At 32.5% G+C, this 27355-nt stretch overlaps 5 protein-coding genes across 11 annotated transcripts; 3 read left to right on the forward strand and 2 right to left on the reverse strand.

Moving 5' to 3' along the window:
* The first annotated feature begins 934 nt into the window (after positions 1–934).
* Positions 935–2100, forward strand: LOC119633229 (WD repeat-containing protein 82). Its single transcript, XM_038026661.1, has one exon. It carries the CDS (start codon positions 1048–1050, stop codon positions 1999–2001), a length of 954 nt encoding a protein of 317 aa, XP_037882589.1. The 5' UTR covers positions 935–1047; the 3' UTR covers positions 2002–2100.
* Positions 2068–2874, reverse strand: LOC119632888 (mitochondrial ribosome-associated GTPase 2). Its single transcript, XM_038026042.1, has one exon. It carries the CDS (start codon positions 2872–2874, stop codon positions 2068–2070), a length of 807 nt encoding a protein of 268 aa, XP_037881970.1.
* Positions 2875–3625: 751 nt separating this feature from the next.
* Positions 3626–4943, forward strand: LOC119633628. Of its 2 annotated transcripts, XM_038027258.1 has the most exons (2): positions 3626–4247; positions 4341–4943. In XM_038027258.1, the coding sequence occupies exons 1-2, from the start codon at positions 3860–3862 to the stop codon at positions 4769–4771; spliced, it is 819 nt and encodes a 272-aa protein (XP_037883186.1). In that variant the 5' UTR covers positions 3626–3859; the 3' UTR covers positions 4772–4943. The 2 variants fall into 2 exon arrangements, with proteins under 2 accessions (XP_037883186.1, XP_037883185.1); XM_038027257.1 differs by having other exon boundaries at positions 3626–4941.
* A 7695-nt stretch (positions 4944–12638) lies between these two features.
* Positions 12639–19070, reverse strand: LOC119633046 (mitogen-activated protein kinase ERK-A). Of its 4 annotated transcripts, none has more exons than XM_038026247.1 (8): positions 18906–19070; positions 17167–17435; positions 14033–14159; positions 13861–13971; positions 13635–13769; positions 13287–13571; positions 13014–13202; positions 12639–12945 (listed from the first exon to the last, which is right to left on the reverse strand). In XM_038026247.1, the coding sequence occupies exons 2-8, from the start codon at positions 17367–17369 to the stop codon at positions 12820–12822; spliced, it is 1176 nt and encodes a 391-aa protein (XP_037882175.1). In that variant the 5' UTR covers positions 17370–17435; positions 18906–19070; the 3' UTR covers positions 12639–12819. The 4 variants fall into 4 exon arrangements, with proteins under 4 accessions (XP_037882175.1, XP_037882174.1, XP_037882172.1 ...); XM_038026246.1 differs by having other exon boundaries at positions 17167–17486; XM_038026244.1 differs by having other exon boundaries at positions 17167–17578.
* A 1608-nt stretch (positions 19071–20678) lies between these two features.
* LOC119633045 (epidermal growth factor receptor kinase substrate 8-like protein 2) lies at positions 20679–27254 on the forward strand. 3 transcript variants are annotated; one of them, XM_038026241.1, is made up of 6 exons: positions 20679–20847; positions 23487–23847; positions 23908–24051; positions 24119–25618; positions 26701–26892; positions 26960–27252. In XM_038026241.1, the coding sequence occupies exons 2-6, from the start codon at positions 23488–23490 to the stop codon at positions 27065–27067; spliced, it is 2304 nt and encodes a 767-aa protein (XP_037882169.1). In that variant the 5' UTR covers positions 20679–20847; position 23487; the 3' UTR covers positions 27068–27252. The 3 variants fall into 3 exon arrangements, with proteins under 3 accessions (XP_037882169.1, XP_037882168.1, XP_037882171.1); XM_038026240.1 differs by lacking the exon at positions 20679–20847 and adding an exon at positions 21079–21219 and having other exon boundaries at positions 26960–27254; XM_038026243.1 differs by lacking the exon at positions 20679–20847 and adding an exon at positions 21324–21527.
* The last annotated feature ends 101 nt before the right edge of the window (positions 27255–27355 follow it).

A 27355-nucleotide genomic window follows, 5' to 3' on the forward strand; every position in this document is an offset into this window, starting at 1 on the left:
AAAGAAAAAATCACAATGAAATACACCACAATCTCTCACACATTGCTAGTGATGCCATTCGAAACTTAATGCTCTTTTTTAGGAATAAATTAATATCAAGTGGGCATATCGTAGTTGGTGGGGATTATATATACAATTGGACAATTGTAACCGTAAAAAAATTTTTTTCTTGTCGTTGTATCAGTTAAAAAGTCGATGAAATTGAGTCATGGACAAACAATGAAGTAAACAAAACAAAACCCAAGTTATCTATGTCTATAAAAAAAGTAGTACCAGTTTCTAAAGAAGCCATTATGAAAGCAAATGAGCGTATGACAAGCATGAGCTTGCAAAGACTAAAGGTAAGAAGAATAAAGGTATATAGTGAAAGAATCCAGAGCTATCGAAGAATACCAAAGAAAATTTAATACAAATTGATGAGAAATTATCAAGTTTCGATTTATTTCACACACCATGAGGGATATTCACAAAAAATCATGAAGAATGCAGTTAGCGTGGGACTTCTTTTTGCTTAGAAGTAATATTAATACAGATGGTCAAGACAGCAAAAACTATAATTATATTTGGACAAAAGATAACAAACTTCCATTCCATAAAATAAAGTATCATTTATTAGGACAAGTATCACATTTTTCTTCATAAATGATTTAAAAAATTTTTGATAAAAAAACTTAGGGTATGGGGCATTGTATACCTTCTTGTAAACACATCAGATTTTAACAATCAATTTATGAACCATTTATGCTGGCATGAGTGTACACCTAAACATAATAATATATTTTAGTTTTCTTTTTTATCACTTAAATTGTGTGCAGGAAAATGCATTGCAATTCTGGGTTATTTATGGAAACGTAACATTTATTTCATTATCGATTGAAACTGAGGTGAATTTTGGTTGTCAGTAATTTGTAACCATTCATCCCTAAATTAATAGAAACTCTCAACTTTGTTAACACTGCACTAATATTTTGTTAGAAATCGTTTCAAGTTTTTCAATTTAATGTCCAATTTTGCTAGAAACACAGGAAAAATAGAGAAGCATTCATAATGAAAATGAAACTAATCGATCCGGTAGTGCGTAGCTTTAAAGTTGCAAAAGTATTCAGAGAAAATACCGATAAAATAAACGCTATTGATTTCTCTCCGAACGGTGAGCATTTAATTTCTTGCAGTGAGGACGATCAAATAGTTATCTACGATTGTGAGAAAGGAACACAGTCACGTACCGTTAATTCAAAGAAATATGGCGTTGATCTTATACATTTTACTCATGCTAATAACACCGCCATTCACAGTTCAACTAAAGTAGATGATACTATTAGGTATTTAAGCCTTCACGATAACAAATATTTGCGATATTTTCCTGGTCATACAAAAAAAGTGATTTCGTTATGCATATCACCTGTCGAAGATACATTTCTATCTGGTTCTTTGGATAAAACTTTGCGGCTATGGGATTTACGTTCGCCTAACTGCCAGGGCCTTATGCACTTATCTGGTCGCCCAGTAGCCGCTTACGACCCAGAGGGATTAATTTTTGCAGCTGGCGTGAATTCGGAGAGTATCAAATTGTATGATTTGAGATCTTTTGACAAAGGACCATTTGTAACTTTCAAGTTGAATCAGGAGAAAGAGTGTGATTGGACTGGGCTGAAATTTTCACGTGACGGAAAAACTATACTAATTAGTACAAATGGCTCTATTATACGCTTGGTAGATGCTTTTCATGGGACACCTTTGCAAACATTTACGGGTTATCCAAATAATAAGGGCGTCGCAATAGAGGCAAGCTTCAGTCCCGATTCACAGTTTATATTTTCCGGCAGCACCGACGGCCGTGTCCACGTTTGGAATGCAGATACTGGCTATAAAGTCTGTGTTTTGAATGGAGACCACCCAGGCCCTGTGCAATGTGTTCAGTTTAACCCAAAGTACATGCTATTGGCGTCCGCTTGTACGAATATGGCTTTCTGGTTACCAGTATCTGATGAAGGACTTTAAAATCAATAAATTAAATCTTACTAGAATGTCTATTTATTGATACTATTTTGAAATAAAATTTATAAATTACCATTCTGCACTTGGCTTGCAGCTATCATAGACTTTACGCACAACTTTTAAAAGTTCATCTAAGTTTGTGCCGTGCTTGGCGCTTATCTTTATAATGGGGCTATCAATTTTGTTTTCTAATTCGAAGAGGTTATTTCGCGCTTCCATTTTATCAATTTTATTAGCGACTACAATTTTGGGATACTCCAACAATTTTTTGTTGAATTGGCCTAATTCAAACAAAAGATTTTCGTAATATAACCAGGGAGAGTCTGCGCTGGCGTCCAAAAGAAAGATCAAAATTAAACAACGTTCAACATGTTTGAGAAACTGTATGCCTAAGCCTCTGTTCCGATGGGAATCGGATATTATGCCTGGTAAGTCCGCTACCGCTATTTGCGTATGATCAGAATATTGAACCATGCCGACGTAAGGTTGTAAGGTGGTAAAAGCGTAGGGCGCTATTTTTGGACGAGCACGAGTTATTGCATTTAAAAGGGTGCTTTTGCCAGCGTTAGGAAATCCTATCAGGCCAATATCGGCCATACTTCTGAGCTCTAAAACGTAGGTTAGGTCTTCCCCTTTTTGCCCATGTTCACAAATCTTTGGAGCGGTTTCCTGATCTGTTGTAAAGAAGCGATTTCCTTTTCCGCCAGCGCCACCCCTTGCAGCAACAAACATCATATTTTCTTTATCCAAATCACCAACAATTGTCCCTCGCTGGGTGCGGACAATGGTACCTACAGGCACCTTAGCTATCATATGCTGTCCACTCCTACCATGGCATTCTTTAGATCGCCCATTTTGCCCTTCATCACCGCGCATATTTGATGGCAAATGATTTAAGCTCCTTACGGCCTTTGTAGCTTGAAAAACGATGTGACCGCCATTTCCACCGTCTCCGCCATCTGGCCCAGCTCTTTCATTGCACCATAATTGTAAGAAAGAAATCGAGCCATCTCCTCCGTTTCCACCTACCGTACGTATAACTTTTGAATCTGAGAAATGATAGGGCTACAAATTAAAGATTGGACAAGAAGATGCATGTCCTTTATCATATGAAAACTTCCAGTTAATATATACCTTCGCATTTGCAGTAGACTTTGCCTTTTTAGGTAGTAGAGCTTCTATAACTGGATTTTCGATGTAGGAATCAAAATTTCTGATAGATGAACTGCAGAAAATCCGCCTACTTTGGTTTGCAATGTATTTTAAAGCCATTATTGTAAAGACCGTAGATACGATCTGCGCTTTGCTCTCAACATATAAAACATATGTTAATGGCAGTTATGTATTTTAATGTGGATTCAAGCTTGCGTGATTGCATTTTTTTAATGCTAGCGATAATTATTGCATATATACTTAATTCACATTCCTGATGGATGTGATCACATAAAATGCACATCCGCACTCTTATTCGATCTGCAGCTTGTAAGATGTTCTATATGTTATTCAATTTACATTTGAAAAAACGAAGGTAAGCTCAGGTCCGGATTTCTGCAGTTTTTGTGGGAATAGCAAACTGGAATCAACTCTGTAATATTACAGTAAAGCAAAACAAAAGAAAAGCGATAAACTTGCAATAGAAAGAACAAATTTGTGGAACTAATCATTAAACGTATTAAGTAAAGAAAATTTTTTTGTCAAATATTTAGTCGAAATATTTACAGAAAAAGAATTTTTTCCATTCAACATACCAAAAAAAAAAGAATTTTTTCCGTTTACAAGTAAGAACATTGAAATTTGGAAAAACAAAATTTCCGAGTGCGAACATTTTGCTAAAGCACAATATACAATCGAACACAATTCAATGGCCGCTGAAGAAGAAGATTTGCCAAAAGAATTAGATAAACTACAGATTACATCTGTGCCTCAATTTCAGTTATCGAAGGATGCGCCAATAGGGATGAACCCGTTTTCGGGTAGTGAATTAAAAATCGCTCCGACAGCGTCTGACATGGTGGAGATATCTGTTCTTCGTTACTCGCTTTTGAATGGATGTGGATGTCGCTTGCGACGATCTTCGGAGAGTGTATTAGATGAATTAAAAGCCACTAAAGGAGTGCAGGTTTCAAAAAAGTCGATTACAACGCAAGCAGGATATCGCCGAACTGTTTTACGTGAACCAGTACTTAAAGCTCTTCATTTTCATTCTCAAGGACGGGCGCGTCGACGGTACTTCTCGTCGGGTTCTTCTGGTAATTCACCTAATCTATCCATTGAACATCATAATTCACATACTAATGGTGCTTTAAAATCTGGTATATCGGATTTCGGCGAACTAATTACAGAATGCTGCAATATATCGGGAGATGACGACGCTGACGGCAATCAAAAAAGCTTAGATAATCGCATTTCAAAGAATTTCACTACTATGCAACCATCTGTAAAAACAAATAAGTTGCCACGTATTAGATCATCTGTCCGAATATATACTCGATCACGTCCTAAGCATGTCTGTTATCGGAATTGGAGCACAACTAATTCATTAAGAGATCATCTACAGAATTGTACTAATCAGCCGTTGCCTAAAAGCACTGCATCTGATCCAGAAATCTCGACAAATGCTCGTCACGGCAATTCATGTTCTCAACAGGCTGCTGGCAATAGCGCAACTGCTATCTGCGATGATATAACTATAAATGAGTTGGCAAGCTATTTTGATACTCTTGTTCATATCCCAAAGAAAATGTCGCCAATGGCAGAAATGATGTATACTTAAGGTTATCTCGTTCAAACGTAAAGAGTATACATAAATTCAGCCAAAGGATATCCAGAAAATAAAACATAGAATTCACATTATTGTACACACAATTTTCCAGTTCTTATCCTTTTCTAAAAGCGCTCACATGTTTACATACGTCATTTTCAGGAACTATTCAATGTATATATTTAAGTATATATATGTATTCTCAAAAAAGAATTTAAAAAATATTTATAAAATATATATGAAGCGATATCATAAAATGTAAAGAATTTGTATCCTTTTTTGCAACGACTTAATTTCTATTATATGGGAATTTTACTGACATGGAAACTAATTCATACATGTTTATGGTGTTTATTATAAAAGGTATCCATATACATTCATATGCTATCGTATATGATATATAATTATATATGATATAATTATAATGATATATAATTATATATGATATAATTATAATGATATATATTAAGTTCGAAATAAGTATTCTTTTTCAGTATTGAGTAGCATTTGCCATAATTAAGATTCATCCAAATATTACCTAGAAATGGTCAGTCTGTATTAAAATAGAAATATAAAATAGCATAGGTGGCATTCATTTTATTATGATTATCTGGGATCTTTGACATTGATTCGAAAGTGAAGTTGAATCGTGAACATGAAGAGAAGAATAAACAATATCCAGACAGAATTAGTTGCCTACGCTCAACGGTAGTTAGGTTCCTAAGAATTTTGAATACCTAACAGAAAAATCAAAGAATCGATGGCAAAGATTTCCATTTATTAAGAAATGGTAAGTTTTTGTAAATCTTTGTTACCGGAGGAAAAAGAAGGCTACTTTTTAGTATTAAGATGTGATAAAGAGATAAAAGTTTTAGTTCTTTACTTACTATGGGCCAAACTTAAGAGAGCATATTTTAAGTAACGAATTTCGTCTATTTGCTGCCGCCATTTTCAAGTGAGATTCATCTTGAATTAAGGGCATTTCTTCTGAATTTCATTTTTTTATTTTTCAGATGTAAAGCTTCAGCCCAGATGCCTCATCAGGTAACATTAAAAAAGGCTCTATATAGACATGTACGTCCATGTATGTTCTTTTCCATTCTTGTTCTTTAACATACGATAAAAATTCTACGTCGTTCGGCTTGTTGCATACAATTCATTTTAAAAAATAAGAAAAATGATGAACAAAAAACTCTCTCATCTGTCGTTTACATCTATCTATGTTAAATGAGAAAAAGCGACAAAATTGATGCTTCCATTGATGTAGAGCCAAAGTGTATATTGATTTTTGCTTCGTATGAGGTGAGGGAAGGAAAGAAATGTGAGTTGATATATGTACATATTTCATAATTTCAGCCCTTCTGTATTCATTCGTTTTCTCAAATATCTATGTACTCTTCGCAACATTAACATATTTTCGCTTGGAATATATTTTTATGCAATAATTTCGTTTTCAAAGAAAAATACGTCGGTTGATTTCCTTTTCGGAAAGGAATGTATACCGCCATTCCAAAACTCGTTACAAGTTGTTCGATGTAGAGGGTTAACATGTCAGTAATATAAAAAAGTAAAAGAAAATAGTGTTCGGCGTCGTTCGTTATAAAATGCAGGAATTCGAGCCTTAATTGCAAATCGTTCGAAATATACATTGAAGCGAAAGGTGAAAAGACACTTTTTACCTAGTAGGAAATTGTTGTTAGGTAACGCAGCGGCGCAATGCAGAAATGCAAGGAAACGCTGAACTAGGTTTGCAAACAAAGCGTTTGTTCACAAGTAACTGGATGATCTATATGTAAAGCAAGTAACCATAATAATAGAAAGTGGTTACTTCTTCCACGTCTTTAACAAAGCCAGAGATGTTAAACTTTTCTTTATGAGAAATTTTTGTAAAAAATAATTTATCAACATTATACGAAAATATTTTTTTGGAAAATTACAAAAATCACTTCGTATGTCTTCAAACAAAAAAAAAGGTTTTCTTTGAATATCTTGCAATTTTTTAATAAGCGACGCAGAATTTTTTTTTTTCTTTTTTTGGATGATAATTGTTTTACTTCAATAGCTTGCAATATAACATATTATTTCACTACTGCTTTGCCTCTTTAACAGATTATTCAGGTATGCTTTGTTTAATTTGATAATAAAAATTATGGCGGTCTACTTTTAGGCTAACTTGTATTTTTGTATTACTATTATTATTATAAATTTAGCCAGAGAATAAATTCTTTTCTCTTAAAGCGGTAGCATCAAAAAAAACTCTACCCTACTTGAGATAAAAAATAAATTATACTTTGAAAACTTGCCGACGGCTTTTGTTAATTTGGTCCGTTAGATAATGTTATTTTACAGAGTTGGTCCGTTAGATAATGTTATTTTACAGAGTTGGTCCGTTAGCTAATGTTAATCCTAATGTTGGTCCGTTATTCTACAGACTTGAACCTTCTGATTGGCGTTAACATTTAAGTTGTTAAGTTGGGCTTTTAACCATTTATATATATTATAAGCGACTCTGTGCTTTGCCTTTCAACAGGGAATTTAGCGAGGGCGTTGTTTAAAAATTATGACGGTTTAATTCTAAGCTAACTTGTAAAATACAAGAAATTTTAAATGTTCGATATTAACCTTTGACATATTCAATTAGATAAAAATCTTCACACTTTCAAGCATGTATGACATTGAGAATCTATGACTAAGAAAATAGGATTACGATCATTTAAAGTCTCTGAAGGGCTAGTCAGCAAACATTGTACGAATATATGTGTACTAGTTATACATTTTAACTCACCTCTCTCCATAGGTATTATGCATGCACTGGCATGACATTGAGTTGAAAGTCGAAACACTTGCTTACTCGGTGACTCAGGCGGATTAAGTATAAAATCCATATTATATAATACAAAAAATAGATCAAGTAAATAAGTATGAAATACAAATTTAGGTAAATAGCTTTTCAATTTTATGAAAGTGAAAGATTATGATAAATAAATGGCCACTCAGGCGGGTAAAAAAAAGAATTGAAAATATATTTAAATTTTGCTCTTTTTTACGGGATTTTTCTCCTTTTTTCCGAAACTAGAATGTATTGATGTATATTTCAAATTTAATAAATTGATTTGCAATTTTTCGTGTTTTTCTTCTCCTATATATTGTCGTCATTGTTGCATATCGTCAATATGAACTATCGCAAGAGATGCAAACAACAAATTGACCAGCTAGTCAATTTAATCGACGCGTTATATAAATGTATTTTTCTTCTTAGCATATTTTTTAACTTATGATAAAGATATTATTACAATAATCCATAACGGTTTACCTGCCTTGTCCAGCTGGTGACTGGCGAAAAGATTAACATCATTTACAAGCATATTTTAACAAAAGTTAGGTATTGGTTGCTTGGATGTATCAACAGAACTTTTGCGAGAGATAAACTCAATCGAGTCAAGAGAGTTAAACCGTAATATTCAAACGAACAAAATCGGAAGAATCATTGTAAATATAAGTTCCAGTAAATAATGCGTGAATCGATCTGCTATGAATTGTAAATAAAACCTACGTTAACCTAAAAATGTGGCGCCAACTTAATTTCGAAAGAAGTGTAATAAGAAATGCAGCATCAAAAAAGGGCAGATTTATGTTACAGTATATTTAAAAAAGATTCGTGCTATACTAATGGAAACTATCGAAAATACTAGCAAAAGTTTGATAGTATTAGATATACTTTCAGCGTTTTCGGTTTATATGACGGTCTCATCGATCTCTTCAAATTAAAAAAATTGTGCTTATTTTGGGGAACTAACTTGCTTTATTGGAAAAGCGAATTTGTCCTTTTAACTTATGGTAACTTTTTACTTTCAGTCATCGCTTCTTTCAGTCAAATTTATCTCTAAAATAATCTTGTTTCAGCGAAACTTTCCAATTTTGTTCTTACGTCGCTATATACACCTTCACAATCTACTAATACACTTGATATATCGGCCTGAATATGCAATAGCCTTAATTTTTTCTTAATTTTACATACATATATATATATCTATTGCAAATAATCATCATAATATATTATCTGCACATTTAAGCCACATTTCTCATTGACATGATCCACTCTACATCTACACACAAAAAAAAAAAAAAAAATTATAATAATAATAATGGATAAACGCTTGCCAATTATATTATTTCTATGCTCAAAGGATGACAAATGCCATTCTTTAATTTTTATTTTACTCTAAAGAACATATAGACGCTCAAATTATTTTATCCGACGATTAAGGCTTTCATGTTATCAGAAATGGTTTAACTCTACACGCATTCTAACGAAAAGAAAGTCTATATAACATAGACGAAAAAGTACTTTTCTGATAATTTTATTTAAATTTAAAATTTATTGAAATTAAAGTTTTATTATTATGCTTATTGTTATTCTCCTTTTGTTTTTGCTTTTTTTTAAATTTATTTTATTTTCTTTGCTGAAGTTATATACGTTGATAATAATGAAAAAATTTAACAACAATTGTAAATATTTGCATAAATATAATCATTCTCGACATTTACATTTTAAATCAGAACATATATATATATATATATAGATTGATTTACTTTTAATTCCAAAGAGGCATAATACACACACCGTTTTCCTTAAATTTCCTTCCGTGCTTGAAAAACCGAATAAATTGTAATAGCGGGAGAAAAATTGATTTTCAAGTAAAATTTGAATTCGTTTCTACATTAAATTGCTTAAGCTAATTTTATGTATGATGTGACAAAGTAATGTTACGAATTAAAAAATAAAAAAGATGCCAAAAGCTTTTACTAATTATTATTTACAATCATTTGTCGAAAAGCTTGTTTTTCATTAAGCCTTTTGGGATTAAGGTAATATTATGTTTTATATAACTTTTAGCAGAAATTTAAGGTAAATATACATACATATGACGTAAACATATAATAATAATAATAATAATAATAATAATAATACATACATTACATAGATATATAAATATTATGAATATAAGTAAAAGAAATGCCTTTTGTGTATATTAATTATAAATAAAATTAGTATTTTTTTTTTTCTCAGATTTCCTTTTTGTTAAACATCGTTTCAATTATTTCGTTTGTCAAAGATGACTAAAGAAGCCACCATGCTGGTTTATTTATTATTAGCGCCGGTCAGTTGGCTGTATGCGTGAATGCTTAACAGTATAATTTTCAATAATCATCTCAAAACAATATCGGAGAATTAAGATAATTCTTTCAGTTTATAGGATACGGCTAGGTAGGATAGAGGTTATAGTTCATTTTCTTTCCTATTCTTTTATTATCAAATATTATGTCCTCAACGGTCTTTCATAAATTTTTAAACTATAATTATATATTTTTTTTCAGATTTCCTGAGTATCTAATTTTTACTAGAGTTGGCAAAAATTAGCCAATTTAACCTAATCTAGATTATCCTAGTGAGCTCCACTTTAACCAGTTAAATGTACATGTATACGTAATGGTCGGTCCATGCGTTTTTATCGGATTTTCTTATAAAATTTTATGTTATTGTGATTGTGTAATTGCCATAGTGATGTATTTTAGAAAATATTTTTGCCATTTCATTACAACCTAATTTCGTATTACACATACTTTCTGTTTGATAAATATATATATCGCGAGTATATCGCTAAAGTGGGATAGGCATAATTAACTGGTTAAAAGCTTTGCTTTACTACGTAATGTTCTTTTCGTTCACCTACATTTTCTACGTCTCGACTAATTTTGTATTATTTATACCTTTTGAAGTACAACAAAAGCAAATAGCATAGATAGATAGCCTTTCTATTGTCGGGATTGTTGCAAGTTCAGGAGTTACAAAAAAAAATAAAAAATAAAAAATTTAATAAAGTTTTGAAATTATTATTGCTATTAGAATGATTTTGCAAAGTTATCGTCAGTTCTATTTTTCGCGAAAATGAACGAAGGCTGCCGAAGAAATTGATAGAATGGAGGAAAGTTACTATAAGATAAGATAAACTTTGGCTTTATTGGGATATATGCATAGACTTCAACATTAATTTAATTGACACAACCGATGCACTGAATTGCACTGAAATACGATATCGATTTGCCGAAAGTATGACATCGTGATTTTGCAGTATGATGACGTATGACTCCTTATAATAAAACTCGTCGAAGTGGATTCTTGCTTGCTATGTCGTTTCAAAACTTTTTAACAAGTGGGAAAATGTGTCGATGAAGCTTTATTCTTCAAAACTAAATTGTTTTTTTTAGCCCGATATTCAGAAAATGCCAGAACGGCGGCCAATATGTAGAATCAAATGTCTCTCACAGTTTTCTTCAATTCAACGAAAAAAAATCTATATGCTTCTATATATATAATTTTATATTTTTAAAAGATGTAACATAGTTCTACACCGTAAGAAAGTTCCAGAATACAAATCATTTCAGAAAGGACGATTAGAAAAATGAGCGACTATGGTGTAATATGTGTGTAAATAAAAATTTGCAACATAGTCGGAAAATCAACAATAAAAACCTATGAATCTTTATAATCAATTTTGAAAAGTGAAATCGAGATAACACTTTACTTTTATTTAACTTTTAACTGATCTTGCTAAGAATGAATTGCAAAATTTCAGGAATCTAGTATACTCGCTAGCTTACGCCATGATGTTTAATTTTTTCCGGAATACAATTATGTTGGAGCTCTTAAAAATGCGAAGAGAATTTTGCCTTTCTTTTAAAGTCTCGAAGAACCAAAAATATAATTCTCGGAAATTTATAAACACCAAACTGACACAATAAAGTACATGGTTTTAAGATATTCCGATATAGTATCATTAAGAGATAACGCATCAAAATGTTTTTTTTTAAATGGAAAATTTACTCTCGCAATGGTACGAGTGATACGATATGTGAAATCGTCGAGAATCGCGACTGTCTAATAAGAGCGTTTCAAGAATCATTCAAAATGAAATAAAGTTCCATAGATTTTCCATTCTTTCGATCGAAATAATGACTCAAGGTAACGGAGAATGAAATTTTAGATGCTACAGCTTCTTCGGGAGCTTAATAGGTATCATTAAGTGAAGTTCGCCAGAGAGAAGGCTGATTTGGGGGGCCAGATATGAAACGCAAAAGTCACATATATCCCGCAGTTATTATTCAACTTTAAGAAGATGGGGAGGACGACTAACATGATATACGCCTGGCTTAAATGATGACAAACATGACGGTAAGTCTGAGTTAATAAATTTTTTTTTTACCTTGTAAAATGAGTTTTTAATAATTTTTATACAATTTGTATAATTTGATTCAAACTTTACACTTCAAATACGTATGTTTTAGATTAATTCACAAATATATTCATCGAGAAAATGTCTTTACCCAAAAGAATTCTTAAAACAATTAAATTTAGAATTAATTTAACGCGATTAAAATTAAAAAAAAGCAATTTTCATCTATTTTTAATACAAACTTGAGTGAAAGAAGTAAGAATGGTTGCACCAAATCTCAACTCTATACCGTATAGTTGCTGTGCAAAAGTGTTAAACATAATCATCAATGTCAGAAAAATATGCGACGTGTGTATATAAAAAAGTCGTTATGTCTAACGTAATTATAAAATACCTAAAATGCAAATAAAAATGTTTTAAAAAAGTATTTTAAAAATAATAAGACTACTTTTATGAAAATACTTTGCAAAAGTCATTGGTAGTTAATTATAATAATGAAAATAAGGGAGCACGAAATACTACACCTTGAAAAGTGCAATTGATGTAAGAAGATGTACAAAGGAGAAGAGAAGATCATAAAGATTCGTGTGTAGCACTCAATAGCCGTATCGATAAGGTGCAAATGCGCAGTGGTATTACTATGATTTTTTTTTTTTTTTTTTTACTTAATGATTGGATCGACGATTGTGACGAAACAATGACAATAAAGCGTAATAGTCATAATGTCGCCTTTTAAGTTTGCAATAATCATCTTTAAAATCCGAAAGATTTATGCTTTATTACTTAATGTCTTGCATGGCTTGAAATATTGGATATTTGGCAACTTTACACGGCCTGATCAGCTTGTCGTTCCTTAAATTTTAATGTCTCTTCAAATATGAGCGCTTTTAATGTTTCCCGTGGAAGATCATCTAGTTCCATACCGATACGAAATGGTACTTCAGCTACAGGCTAAAAGTTTTTAATATTTTTATAGATGCAATGTTATGTGTCGCTTCACTTGTTAAAATAAGCATTACCTCATCTTCTGGTTCGTAATACTGTTTCAAATAAGGATGCGCTAAAGCTGCTTCAACCAGTATTCTGTTATGCGGGTTAAAAGTTAGCATTTTATCGAGTAAATCGAGCGCCAAAGGATCAGCGTTGGGAAACAATCGCGACCACGGCACTTTGGGTTTAAAAGGTAATGACTCCAGATAATTACGAGCCTTTAAAATAAAGATATAACGATCTCATGTTAATAGATTTAAAAAAAAAAAAAAAAAAAAAACTTTTTAATTGCCAGCATTTACTTTTTCGTTGATAATACATTCTAGATCTTCTTTCGAAGGCGATCCCAATACACTTAAAATGTGATTCAATTGATCTAGATAATGTTTGCCGGGGAATATTGGCCTATTACTGAGCATTTCGGCTAAAATGCAACCTACGGACCAGATGTCTATTGATTTGGTGTAACCTTTGGAGTTTAACATAATCTCTGGCGCCCGATACCAACGCGTTGCTACATATTCGGTTAAAAAACCAGTATGATCATGTTCGGGATCGGCTACCCGAGCTAAACCAAAATCGCAAATCTATTACGAGTAATAACAAAAGTAATTAATTAAAACCGCCTAAGACGATTTGTTGTTTGTTACCTTTAAATCACATGACGTATTCAACAATAGATTACTGGGTTTCAAATCTCTATGCAAAACATTCGCTGAGTGTATATATTTTAGACCACGCAAGATTTGATATAGAAAATAGCATATGTGATCATTGCTTAGCCTCTATAATATATATATAAAAAAAAATAAAAAATAAAAAAAAATTTAAAAATATTTATTACATTATCATATCGTATTAACGGACCGGACTCACCTGTGTTTTAAGTAATTTATATAGATCAGTCTCCATTAAACACTGCACAATATATACATCACGCATTTGCTCTATGCTATCCACACGCAAAATATCCCTTATATCAATAATCTGTATGTTAGAACTTATTATATAGAATTCATATTTAGCGTTATTTATATATCATATTTACATTTTCATGCCTAAAACGTGTTAAAATCTTGATTTCGCGCAGCGTACGCTGACAATATGTTTGATGTTCGAACGGTGAAATCTTCTTAATCGCCACTTTTGTACTTGTCAGCGTATCCAAAGCAGAGCTAAAAAATAATTAAAAAAAAAAACAACTTGATTTAAGAGATAAATATGAAAAAGCCAAATATCGATTTGATGTTATATTTAGCAACAGGAATATTTATAGGGAACAACTAGTTCTTTGATAATGATTCAATATAATGAGGACCATCTGATCGCTTGGAGCTTCCAGATGGACATACTTTAAACTCGGCACGAGTACTAAATGACTTATAGATTATTGCTGATTTTGCTAAAAGGCAGTATGCCTTTCTGCGATATGGTTTTTCAATGAGAAAGTATTTAGTAAGATCTCGGTTGAAAATGGCATTGAGCAAGTCAAGATTCAAGAATCTAAGACCACAGCAGCTGTGATAAAGAAATGTTGTATACAATGTATAGAGAAAATCGGGTGGCAGCACCGACCGTGCCGATTTACGCAATATTTTCTGTATGCGTTCTCCCTGATTATCATCGCTAATAGACGGAAGGGGAGGGAAGCATCACAATTGTCTAATTTTAAAAAATTAATGCATTTTAGTCAAGAGTATCATCCAAACAAGTTGAACCTACGACATTCAAGTTTGTCTAATTATTAGCGCCGGTTGATTTATTTGCAACAAAACCGTATATGGTAGCTTGTGCTGTTCATAAGTTAAACACCTAATTCGCCTAAAACGCCTTTCTTCAAATTGTCTTGTCATGTTTACACTTTTGTTTAGCGATACCTTTTCTGAACGAATCCAATAGGATCACAACCATTGAAAAGTCATCATAAAGTGGATTTACCGTTTAGAAATTATATAAGATTGTTACTTAAATTATTTTAATGAATCTTTAAAGCTTGCATGCTTTTCTTTTTTTTTTTTTCTTATTTATTTGACCATGATACGTGTGTTGTTATATTGTTACCAATGGGGCGGGGGGACAATAACCTTTGCTGCTTTTGCTAGATTTTAAATTAAATATGTAATAAAAATAAAAAAAAAATAAAAAAATAAAAATCAATTTCCTTTTGTTTCTATTTTTGGACGAATTAACTGCCAACAATTTATTTGATTCGGTTGTTCGGAAAGTCATTTCGTTTTTTCGCAACATTGGATTTAATTATACTCTTTTACAGCAAAGTTCACATTTAAGGTGCAGTGTCTTCTTATATTTGACAGCTGGTACCGCTGTATGCTTGTAAGGGGGAAATTTTGTTTGATTCTGCGGAAAGTTTTCGTTCAGTATTATTCGGCGAAAAGATAAAAGTGAAATTCAAACAAAAAAAAGAAAACATCGTTTACATGCGTACGAAGGCAATGAGAAATTTGCAAATCTCCTTTTCAGCGCTTTTGCATCACGTTCTGAATGGCCGATAGGAGCTGCGGCCAACCGCCTTATGACTGCTCGTGAAAAAACTGACAGTTTAATGCTGTTGAATTTTCCTATTGTTGATAAAGTATTTACATATTATAGAGAAAGTGACTTGTGTTTTGGCCAAGAAAACGAAATATCTCTCCTAACGACCTATTGAATTGGAAATGGATTTTCAATATTAAAGTCATAAAAAATATTTCTTGGTTCCATTTAAGACACCAATATAAAGATCGTTTGTGATTATATTCACAAATTCACGTCGGTTGTAGACTATGTTACACTTCTCAATGTTTTCTCTTTTTCGCTTCAGGATTTGAATGCGATAACTAAAATTTTTTAAGTATTGGGCAAAAGTGCTGATGCGAATTTGAATTGAAAGAGTATGCCGACTTTATTTAAATTTTATGATGGAGCTTTAAGTGAGAGATGCAGTATAATAACTTTCCTTACGACGCCAAACAACCGCGGGTCCTTTCGTGCAAGTTTTCTACTAGTGACGAGCAATTGCTGTTTTTTCCCTTAGAATTCTATGTAGATTGTATAGATGCAGGGTGTATTTGAAATATTTTCTTGCATATACAAATCAGTTGTTATAAAAAATTAAATTAAAATACGAAGAATTGGTGCTTTTCACTTGAGGATTCAAAGCATTTTTGTGCCGTGAAAGGTGACGATAAGCTAATATTGACGACGACTGTGAAATTAAAAACGATTTGTTACATTTCAGGTGCTTAAAATTCGAAACAATAAGTTACAGCATCAGTTCTGAACCGACAAAGTGATAAGAGCTGCCTAAAGCAACGTTAGATAGGAAAATTGATGAGAAGAAACCTAGGCAAGGAATTAACTTAATTTTCGCGTCACAAAGGCGTTATATGGACAGACCTCACCAGATTGGTTTTTACTGATTGCCAAATATTAAAAAAATTTATACGCAGTAAAAGCTTTCAACTAAAGTAACATGGATATTTTCAAAACCTCGCAAAAATTGCGCTAAAGATTAAGGTAAAGAATTTGTCGCTAACCTCCAAATTGTATTAACTCTACGGAGATATCTCAGAAAAAGAGTGAATAAATAATATATAATTTTTAATTGCAAGTTCTTTTAATCGCTTTTTCGCTATTTTTAAATGGCCTTTACCTTTCTACGCATAATTCGAAATGCGATTTATAATCTGAAAGAAAAGCTTACGCTTCTACCATTATGAAATTATTTCTCACTTCTATTACTGTTCGACGCAACTACCACGAATTATTTTCTATACTATATGAAATTATTTCTCACTTCTATAACATTTGATACCTTATATATGAACTATATACCCCGTACTTTCGGTTTTTATGGCCCTTGTTGTGGGTAAAAAAAAGTTACTTTCGCTTTAGGATGAAACAAGTTTTAATTTGCCAAGAAAAGTCCGAGATAAATAATATGACTCAAAATGTAAACGCAATAAATGCGGAGCCGTTAAGCACACAAAACATTCAGATATGTGATAAGTTAACAAATATTGTTACTCATGCTCAACCTTTACCAAGAAACACATTCTAAACTCAAATACATATGTACAAGTACATATACAATAATATAATAATACAATACAATACAATAAGATAGTGCACGTTTACAGACACAGCCACGCATATACATTTATTTTAATATTTTATACTCACACGACCATCCCATAAGCTCCTTCACCGATATAAGCTAAATTGCGATATCGTGGACCAACCTCGAATACTTGACCGCGTATTACTTCTGCATTGGGATTTGTAGTAGTAGCTGCGGCAACAGGAGTTGTTACCACATTCGTTGCATTATTGCTATTATTTTGTTGAGAACCACCTGCTGTTGGTGCACTTGCCGCTTCAGCCATTGCCACTATTTACTTAAAATTTTTAACGCCAAACACGTAAAGTTAAACTATTTAGAAGTGTCCAATCTTTTCAAAAGAAATTTTGTAGGAAACGCCTAACAGACCAACAACAGGTATCTGCGTTACGAGTAGTGGTAGATATATTTTTAATCTTACTAAAACGCAACACTACTCGAGCACTACTCGCTCTACTTTCCACAAAATACTATCTTCAGAGGGTTGAGAAAAGTTTTTAACGGCAGAAAATATATGTATGCATGAATATATACATATGTATTTATATATACATATATATATATATCAAAAGTCATCAACGATGACGGTAACGCATAAAATATATATATAGTTGTTCTTAAAGTCTGTACCCGACAATAGCGGCAACACCCTCACTAAATAAATGAAGCCTTAAAATTTTGTCGCTTCTTCTTATTTGCTTGCTATTATTTCAAGAGAGTATTACAAATGAATACTCCAAAAATACACAAACGACGTCACAGCGAAATGTTTTCCTTCTTTTTTTTTTATAACCCGCTGCTGACTAGTTTATCAAGTTAACGATAATAAATACGGTGTTTTCTTTTGTTAATCGTAAACTCGAACTTTACAAAATTTTTAATTTACGTTCTATACACGAACTTGGCGTTACTTCTTTATTTTAATTATTTCTTTTTGGCTAATTTTACTATTGAATACTTTATAAGGGTTAAAAATATTTTGATACTGAATAAATTCCTGGTCTGCTGCGTCGGCTCATGTAATGTATACTATTCCGATATACGATATGATTATAACCAGAGATAACTAAATGACAAGACGTCCCAACATTCTGTTCAAAATTGGAAACAGTGAAATCTAACATACTTTTGGCGAATATCAAACTTCTATTTCTTAAATATGAATTAAACCATGAATAAAAAAAAGTTACGTTGGTAGATACAGTTTGTCTTTTTTTTCGTAAATACATGCTCACATATGTATGGCAAAGCGCATATTCGTTTAAAAATACACAAACCTTGACGCTTTTGTATTGCAAAGCTTCGTAATGTAGCAGTTTAGAAGAATTTTTATCAATATAAATAATAAAAACGAAAGGCCAGACAAAGTCGCTGGTAATTGACAACGCTACTGCTGTTATTGGTATCAAAATTGACAAAAGTCCTTGAGAATTTACTACTTCCAATTTTGAACAAAATGTTTGGACATCTTTTCATGTTGTTATCTCTAATAATAACAATGTCAGCTGAAATAAACAATTGTCTATACATTAGCAGCACGGTATTTGCGGCTATGTGAATAACACCTGCGTATTTCGAGCTACTTGAAGAAACATTAAACACACACGATATTATTAATTTTTTGTTTAAATACAATCTTTTGCATAAAATATCGTAAAGCACTCATAATAATAGCAATAATAATAACAAACACTACTAAATTATGCAGCTCTGTTGATATGGCTTATTTTGATTTAATGGTCATTTTTAGATTATACATAACATTTGCAAGTAACAATATCGTTTGTTATCATTTCCTTACTTTCATTTCCTAAGAAAGTAAATTTCTAGATTTTAAAGCGACTAAATAATAAATTAAAAATTCTTCAGTCATAATTTCAAATTAGCTATTAGGTTAAATTTTTCTAAACTTCGTAAATTAAAAACAGGAAGAAAACTTATTTTTCTTTTCTTTATTTTCACTACTTTTTGAAAATTCGCACACGACGAGAGCCGAAAAAGTAATAAATTTTAGTGATGGGTAGATATCGTATGGGGTTATAGAGTTACCAACACTTAAAGTGTTCGATAGCAACTATTACCCAATAAATAAAATCGACAAAATTTATCTGATGCGTTTAAAATGTCATATATTTTTAAGGCAGGCAACTCAAAAATCATTATTTATATATTATGCTTACATCATACATTCTTATCTGCCGAAAATCACATTATCCACATAAAAATTTGCTAGACGACCCCAAAACACTTTTCCGGTTTCGAATTAACATCCTCATTCGATTATTGAGATTAAAATTTAGGTACAGGAATGTCGCAAAGCCGTTTTCGCAGCTATTTTTGTTTATGAAGTCCATTAGCGAAGGTTTTTGTGCATTCCAAAAAGAAAAGGTATAATGTATTGAAAACAAATATCTTCCCTCTTTATTCGAAATAAATGTGAAATCCCGACAAGCGCTTTCTTAAAATGTGTGTATTAAAAATACGTTTTTATTGCAGTATATTTTAGAATAACCCTGGTAGTGTTTAGTTTCTTTTACATACTTACAAGCAAAAAAATTCTTTAACACAATCAACCGCCAAACTAATTATTCCGTATCATTTATTCTATATACCCTCTATTTAAAGTGAATTTTTGCTTGTGTGTGTATAGTTATCATGCCTGCATGTGTATATAATACATTTGTATTTACAGCGATATGTATCCGCAAACATTCATTTATTCGCAAAACGTCAACGTAACCTTTTTACCGCTGGATCTAGCGACTTTTCGTCTTAAATAATTACATGTAAAACAATCCTTTTAGTATATCAAGAAACGAATATCATGACTATAAACTCAAAATTTTAACCCGAAAAGAAAACTTAGTCTTGAAGTTTTTTTTTTGCTGCCCCATCACTTAATTATGAACTATAGATTTTAATGGCAAGCTGTTTCATGATTGGGTGTAACTTTTTATTATGCTTTTGTTTACAAAACAAAAAAAAAAACACAATTACAATAAAAAAAAGAAACTAGTTTGCACCAGCAGAATGGACTTCCCTGAACGAACATCAGTCAATAGAAAAGATTAGGGGGTCTCAACAGACTATTCATTTAGGTCTGCTAACCTGCTTCTCATTAACTAATCCATCAATAATAAATTTCAAATAGACCAGCCAACTTGAGTACAATGGATTAGCTCGTCTCACAATATAAGAGTAGCCGAACTGGATATAATTATATAATTCTTTTTTATCTATTGGTAAATTTCTCAAAGCTTCAACAACTAATCTAATTGAATGCTATAGAAAAATGTTTAAACATGGGTACAGTAATCAAAAAATCAAAAGATGAAGAAAATACAAAAATTATTTTCTTTCAGTAAACTTTTGACAATTGCTTGTTAAAAAGTTTATTTAAATAGCTTTTTTAGAAAAATGGTGAGAGTTGGCAACAGTGATGTTTTAACTGATATTTTGATTGTTGTTGTGCTTTTAGTGTTTTTACTAACTAACTAGTGTTAGTATAGTGTAGACGTGTTGGTTTTAATTCTTCTTTTTTTTTTTTAGTTTTGTTGTTGTTGTTGTTGTTTTATATTGGAATTTTTTAAAAATAACTTGTTATATATGTTGTTGTTGGTATTGTTTCCAGTTTTAACATATATTTTGCAGCGAAAATAGTGAAAAGCAACGTTGCGAGTTACGAATTCATTACTGTTATTATTATAATATTTGTTGTAATAAAATAATCATAACGGATTAAGGTAAATAAAATGTTGAAACATTTAAACATACAGACAAGAAAGGACTATAATAATAAACACGGAAAAGAACACTAGTTAATGCTGTCTTTTAAAACACGTATGCAACACATCGTATACATATATAATAACGTAATTACAATGGAATTTCAGGCCGAGTTTAGAAAAGTCATTTGGAATTCTTAGCATAAAATTGTGTTGAAATGGTTGTGGAGATAAATCACCGCGAAATACATCTATTTCTATAAATTAAAATAAAAAACAGATAGTACGGCAAAAGAACAAAAAAATCGTCCTTTCTGGTGCTCTTCCTATGCAGATCTATTTTAGTCAAAATATTGATAACGCAAAACATTCGCTTACTGCTACTGCTCTGTGAGTTTGCTTTCGTTACGCTATCTTCAGACTAGAATTATAAATTCTAACAACATTAATAGAAAAATGAAGATGTTCGTGTGGGTTAAGTAAGACAGTGTATTAGTGCCTGCATTATTTAGTTGATTCATATTAAGGTTGGGCAGGTAAAGCCAATAAAATTTTCATAAATAAATAAGCATTGTATTCGTTTTGGGACAGATGTTTTCTGATTATCATTACTAGATGGTAAAATGGGAAAATTTTTTTAAAAAGCCAAAAAAAAATCAATTGTGGCTAAATAAATCGTAAGATATTTGGATTGTAAGGTAAGATCGACAGAAGTTTGACATTTCTAAATAAAATTTTTATACGACATTGCACATCATACAATAAAGACGGATTCGTACAGATGATCGTAATTACGTATAAGCTAAAAGCCATACGGAAAAGAATACAATTCATTGAATCGATTCACTGATTTTCAAGCTAGATAAGGGTTGGTTGAGTTTCTTAAAAAAAAAAAAAAACAAGTAAGAAAGTTATATACGGCGGTGGCCGAATCTCGCACACCCACCACTATGCTTTTCGCATTCCACTCTCCAAGTTCCTTTATTTGATATTTATATCGCTGGTATCATTAAGAAAAATGTCATCGCGGTGTCTACCATATTCCTTCTTGAATTAACTCATGTTTACGCAGATAATATATCTTCATTTAAGAAGTGAACGAAATAATTTTAAACATTCTGCTTTGTTTGCCTTATGATAAATAAGCATAAAACCTCAAAAACGTGAAAAAAATAAAATTTAATCAATTGTAACTTTGTGTGTGCATGGCCGATTTTGTACATTTTTACATGCAAAGAGTAGAGTGTTTCGTCAAGTGAATGTGGAAAATTGCAGCCTTCTAACTTTTATCACTTCTAAGTAACGAGCAAAAACACACAAATTTTTTTTAAGAAAAAAAGAGTTGCGTTCAGTTTATACTCGAGTCCGGGCTTCTGCTTCGAACAATTTCGCCTATTTTCAATACCAAACTGCGGGCAAACGCTTCTAATGTGTTTACCAAATTTAAAGTGGATATATACTCTTTTTTTTGCGACCAGGAGATTGCCAAAAACAAACAGCACACAAATATACAGACGGGCAGAAATAGATAGATCAATTCAGAATTTAACGGTGATCAGGAATACATATAGTTTATTGCGTCTCTGAAACTTCCTTTTTGGATGTTATGTACATTATTTAAAAAAACAAAATCAGTATACCCTATATGTATATAAACTTACGGTGATCGGTATAATAAAAGATAAAAAAGATTATGTTCATCAATCTATAAAAACAAAAGTAGTTTAGGAAAAGTTTTACTTTAATTGCACACACTCAGAATGGATGTAATCTGACAATATAATATGAAGAAGAAGTTGTTTATTAATTATTCTTCTGTAGCTGAGGTCTTGAGGTCGCAGTCAGGGATCGGAAGAAAAACCGTTGCGCTCAAAACTAGATTAACATAAGCGGGTTTTTATGCTTTAAAGCGGATATTTTTAATGTCATTGCTCAGTTGCCTATAAAATCTAAATTTAACTGTAATTTAGACGTTGCACGTTCAGAGATAGAGAGATGCGTGGATTTTTATCCTTTAACTTAATTCTTATATGTACCTGAACTAAAGCATTAATTTCGTGAAATGTTTGTAAACCATGTAAATATTTAATCGATGATGTTTCATATAAATATGTATGTTCTTCAGCAATGCGAACAGCGTTAAAATTGAGTCTTGTTCTCAATTTGATCTCAAGAAATTGCAAAATTTTTAGTTATCGTTAGTAGTCGCAATTTGATAATCCCTTAAATTGGCCCATGGAACCGCCCATAGTTAGCAAGGAAATGAGAGGTTTCTCTTTTTTCTTGGATCTCTTCAAAACTTTGTTGCATTAAGGTTATGTAACGACATACTTTCTCTTTTCTTTGGACTATTCAAAGCCTAACATTTTATTCTTTTTTTTATTTTATTTGTATATATTTTATTTTATTTATTAATAGATAATAAAATGTGCAAAACATAAAAATTTTTTCAAGCAGGATAGGGAGAAATGCTAAAAACAACTCAACATTTTAGGTTGATCAAGAACATTTATTTAATTCTAAGTTCAAATTTCTGCATAGCGCGCCTAAATCAGAATTGAGATAAACATCGTCACTGTTGTTTTGTTAGAAAAATTTTGAACTAAGCGAAATGTTTTTATATAATATATGGAGAATATTGAATTTTTATTTCTAAGCATGTCGTATCATCATCATTTAAATGGAGGTGCCAGCAGTATTGGGGTGGATTCCGGTACGCAAAGAAGTGGGGGCAGCGGTCCGCCCTTGCACGGCGAATATTCTGGTGATGAGCGAGAATCCAGAAGCGGCGGTGGTGACGACCGCAACGATAACAGTGAAATAATAATTCATAACAAGCCGACTTATCTGTTGGAGCACTTGGCCACTTTTACTGTTAACAAAGATTCCGGCATTGTTTACCCGGCTGATGGGATGCGACGTCTACTGCAGTTGGAGAAAACAACAGGAATATGGTCGCAGAAAATGCAACTTTGTCTCGATCATCGCTGGGTTCTAATTATGGACTACGAGACGGGAGTAAGCTTGTTTTGTAAATATAAACCTAAAGATGTATTTCACATATGCACATGATTATAGAATATTATCGAGAAATTTCCGGCTTCACTTATACAAGAGCCAACCGCTTTCACATCTACTGATGCTATGGAACTATACAATAATATCTTAGTATTTATCGTTTCTGGAGGAAATGGAGCACGCTCCGAAATGCATATATTCCAGGTAATTGTACAATATCTCGTTATTGTTGCTGCCCGAATTTTTATTTTCATTTCATGTGTTCTTGTAGTCCCAAAGTGTATCAGCCGTGCATCTGGTGGAGGATTTAAAAAACTTACAGCGCGGTAATTTCGTTATGCCACAAACAGAATCGATTTCGCATAATGCCCATCAAGGTTACAAGCAGACGAATAATAACAACTATGCCGATGCTGCTGGTGTCAACAAGCCTATGCACTCTCGATCCTCAGATCATAACACACGTGGACATCACTATTCACAAACTTTGGAAAAAGAGCACGCGTACGGTGGACGTAATGCTGCGGCTATCGATAGTGATCTAGCTGGCGGAGTCGGTGGCGACACGGACTCGGATCATGCTGGTGTGGGCATTAGCTTGAATGATGAAACAAGTTCAGTTTCAAGTGACAAATATGAGCGGGATGTTAATGTTCTGAACCATTGTTTCGATGATATTGAAAAGTTTATAGCTCGCTTACAACACGCAGCTGCAGCATCCCGAGAATTAGAGCGCAGACGTCGTAATCGTAAGTCGAAGAAAAAGGATCCGGGTGAAGGTCTATTAACTTTGCGCACGCGACCCCCTCATGAAAAGGAATTCATCGATATTTTTGCGAAATTTAAATTATCTTTTAATCTGTTGGCTAAACTAAAATCTCATATACATGACCCCAATGCCCCCGAATTGGTCCATTTCTTGTTTACGCCATTAGTTTTGATTGTGGAAGCAGCCAATGATACTTATTATGAGTCGCAGCTACCGACGAGAGTAACTAATCCTCTTTTAACACGAGAAGCAGTAAATTTATTAATTAACTGCGTCACAAGCAAGGAAACTGAATTGTGGAGGTCTTTGGGCGATGCCTGGACGGTTCCACGTGATCAATGGAAAGAAGATGTAGGATCCTATCATCCGGTCTTTCTTGACGGTTGGTCACCTGACTATTTAATTGTTGATGAGCATGAACCTACCACTCCACCAACGCTGCCAATCGGAGTGGGTAATGCACGTAGTGCAGACAGTGGTCGTGAGTCCACAACTGTTGTGCCGGATTCTAATAACTCAACATCTCTAATACACGATGCTGGTGGATATGACGATTATGATGGGGGCAGCGATAAATACATTTCTAGCCATCCTGCTGAAAATATACGTCGTAGTCCTGGAGTTAATACAGGCGATTATTTGGCGCGTAGTGAACTCAATATCGAATCTATAGAACGGCCAAGTGGTCTAATTGAACATCAACATCAGCGTAATGTTAACCATCAAAACCAAATTGGTCCGAATAATCAAGTCCAACTTATTACTGCTGGTATGCAGAATTTGTACACACGTAATCAACAACAACGTCTCGCCACTTCCACAAAACAAACTCAAGCAACAACTACGGAAATAATGAATAGTTCAACAACTGGCGATGATCAAAAAGTGGAACAGTGGCTGGATGAGCTGCAAGCTAACGGCTCGAAAATCGTTTTGGTAACATACCCAAGAACAGCTAACAATGACAAAGAATTAAGCGTTGTCCATGGTGAATATTTAGAGGTGAGTTACAAAAGCCTATCGATATACTTCCGATCTGATCCGGTTTTATATCGCATTCGCTGCAGGGCTTTTAAAAGACAGTTAGTTCGACGGGCAAAAGTTCGTATATAGAAGTAATAACTTTAAAGTAATTTCAAAGCAGCGTAAATATATAACGGAGACATGTTATGTTGTAAAAATATTACACTTTAAAATGCGATGGTGTTTCCTGTCTGTCAAAAGTGGAAAACTTTCAATAAAGGTTAAATTTGTCTTAAATTTTTACAGCCATTAACGAAGGACTGAGTATATAGAGATAGGTTGTTTTCGTTATAATTTAAATCTAATTACTGTTAGATCGCGATTTCCAATTTGTCCGTCACATCCGTCTGTCATCTACTATTAGAAAGTTCACCGTGACAGAAATTAAGCGAGATAGTTATAAGTTTGTTTAACTCGATTTCGATTAGAGCTGAGAGATCAAATTTGATGAGAAGCCTAATTCGTTGACAAGGTTGCCTGCAATAGTCAAACTATCAGAAGATATTATTATTATTATTATTATAAATTTAGCCAGAGAATAAATTCTAAGACTAAAGTCTTAAAGCACTAGCATCGAAAACTTTCGGCTTTATATTAAAAATTCTACCGCATTTGCGATTTGAACCAACGACCATTGAGTTCCTAGTCGAGACCCTTGCCTACTCGACCACTCAGGCGGATACCAGAAGATAACAAACAAGCACGCGCCCCTGTTCCTCTGATATTAAAGCTTTTTCTTTTTTAAATAATGAATAATTAGCAATAATTCCCCATAGCTTTTTCCATCAACATTTTGGAATATTATTTTAATAAAATAAATAAATAGATAAAAATCCTAAATTAACAATTTTTTTTTTTACAATTTTTACATTCTAAGGGTAATATGATTTTTTTATTAGTTTTTTTCCAAAAGCATTTTTTTAATTCCGCATAAGCCGGGGGTGACGATTATCATTTCAATTCAACACAATTGTAGCATCTTAGTATTTTTAAAAACTAGTTGCTTTAATTTCAGTCCTTCTAACATTATATTTACCGTTATTTTTTATTGTATGAACAAGATACTTGATGATTCACGAAAATGGTGGAAGGCTCGTAACATTCATGGACAGATTGCTCATGTGCCTCATACAATAGTTACACCTTTCAATTATGGCGACAACGATGCAAATCGCGTTGAACCTTTTTATAACCGCCATCAAACAAACTCGAATTATACATCGCTAAAAACAGGCAATAATACCCATAGGCTGGTGAGTTAAAAAACGTATTCCATTGCAACTTGTATTTCGCATTTGGTTAACATGTAATCATTTATAGGAAAATGTCGAAACACCGCCGCCATCAGGACGGCCAACGTCAAACGATAATACGGAATGGATACGTAGCAAACAAATGGGAAAGAAGGGGGAATTTCGATATTTTTGACCTAAATCGAATTAATTGCGTCTCATTGTCGTAACATAATTTATAATTACTTTTTTTTAAGATAAACAAAAAACTCGAAAATTTACATATGTACTTATATTGCATATTATAAACATACTTTTATATATGAGAAAAAAAACAAACGAATTTTATTAAGTTTCGGAAAATGATCAAAATTATAATTTTATTTTAATTTATTTAACTTTTTCTATTTTACGTTTTTAGATGCATTGGTTTATACTTACCATCTTCAGTCGCTATAATAATATCATTATTCCATTTGTAACA

Source organism: Glossina fuscipes, unplaced genomic scaffold (assembly GCF_014805625.2).
Source record: "Glossina fuscipes isolate IAEA_lab_2018 unplaced genomic scaffold, Yale_Gfus_2 2, whole genome shotgun sequence".
In the NCBI taxonomy this organism is placed as follows: Eukaryota; Metazoa; Arthropoda; class Insecta; order Diptera; family Glossinidae; genus Glossina; species Glossina fuscipes.

Excerpts from the sequence above, each read along its gene's own strand:
- LOC119633229 (XM_038026661.1), top strand. The coding sequence starts at position 1,048 with ATGAAAATGAAACTAATCGATCCGGTAGTGCGTAGCTTTAAAGTTGCA.
- LOC119632888 (XM_038026042.1), bottom strand. The coding sequence starts at position 2,874 with ATGCGCGGTGATGAAGGGCAAAATGGGCGATCTAAAGAATGCCATGGT.
- LOC119633628 (XM_038027257.1), top strand. The coding sequence starts at position 3,860 with ATGGCCGCTGAAGAAGAAGATTTGCCAAAAGAATTAGATAAACTACAG.
- LOC119633046 (XM_038026247.1), bottom strand. The coding sequence starts at position 17,369 with ATGGCTGAAGCGGCAAGTGCACCAACAGCAGGTGGTTCTCAACAAAAT. Across the intron at positions 14,160-17,166 it reads GGAGCTTATGGGATGGTCGT|CTCTGCTTTGGATACGCTGA; the intron begins GTGAGTATAAAA and ends ATTATTTTTTAG. Across the intron at positions 13,203-13,286 it reads AATGTATTATCAACGAAAAA|GCTCGTAATTATCTGGAGTC; the intron begins GTAAATGCTGGC and ends TTTATTTTAAAG.
- LOC119633045 (XM_038026240.1), top strand. The coding sequence starts at position 21,158 with ATGCAGATCTATTTTAGTCAAAATATTGATAACGCAAAACATTCGCTT. Across the intron at positions 23,848-23,907 it reads TTATGGACTACGAGACGGGA|AATATTATCGAGAAATTTCC; the intron begins GTAAGCTTGTTT and ends ACATGATTATAG. Across the intron at positions 24,052-24,118 it reads CCGAAATGCATATATTCCAG|TCCCAAAGTGTATCAGCCGT; the intron begins GTAATTGTACAA and ends GTGTTCTTGTAG.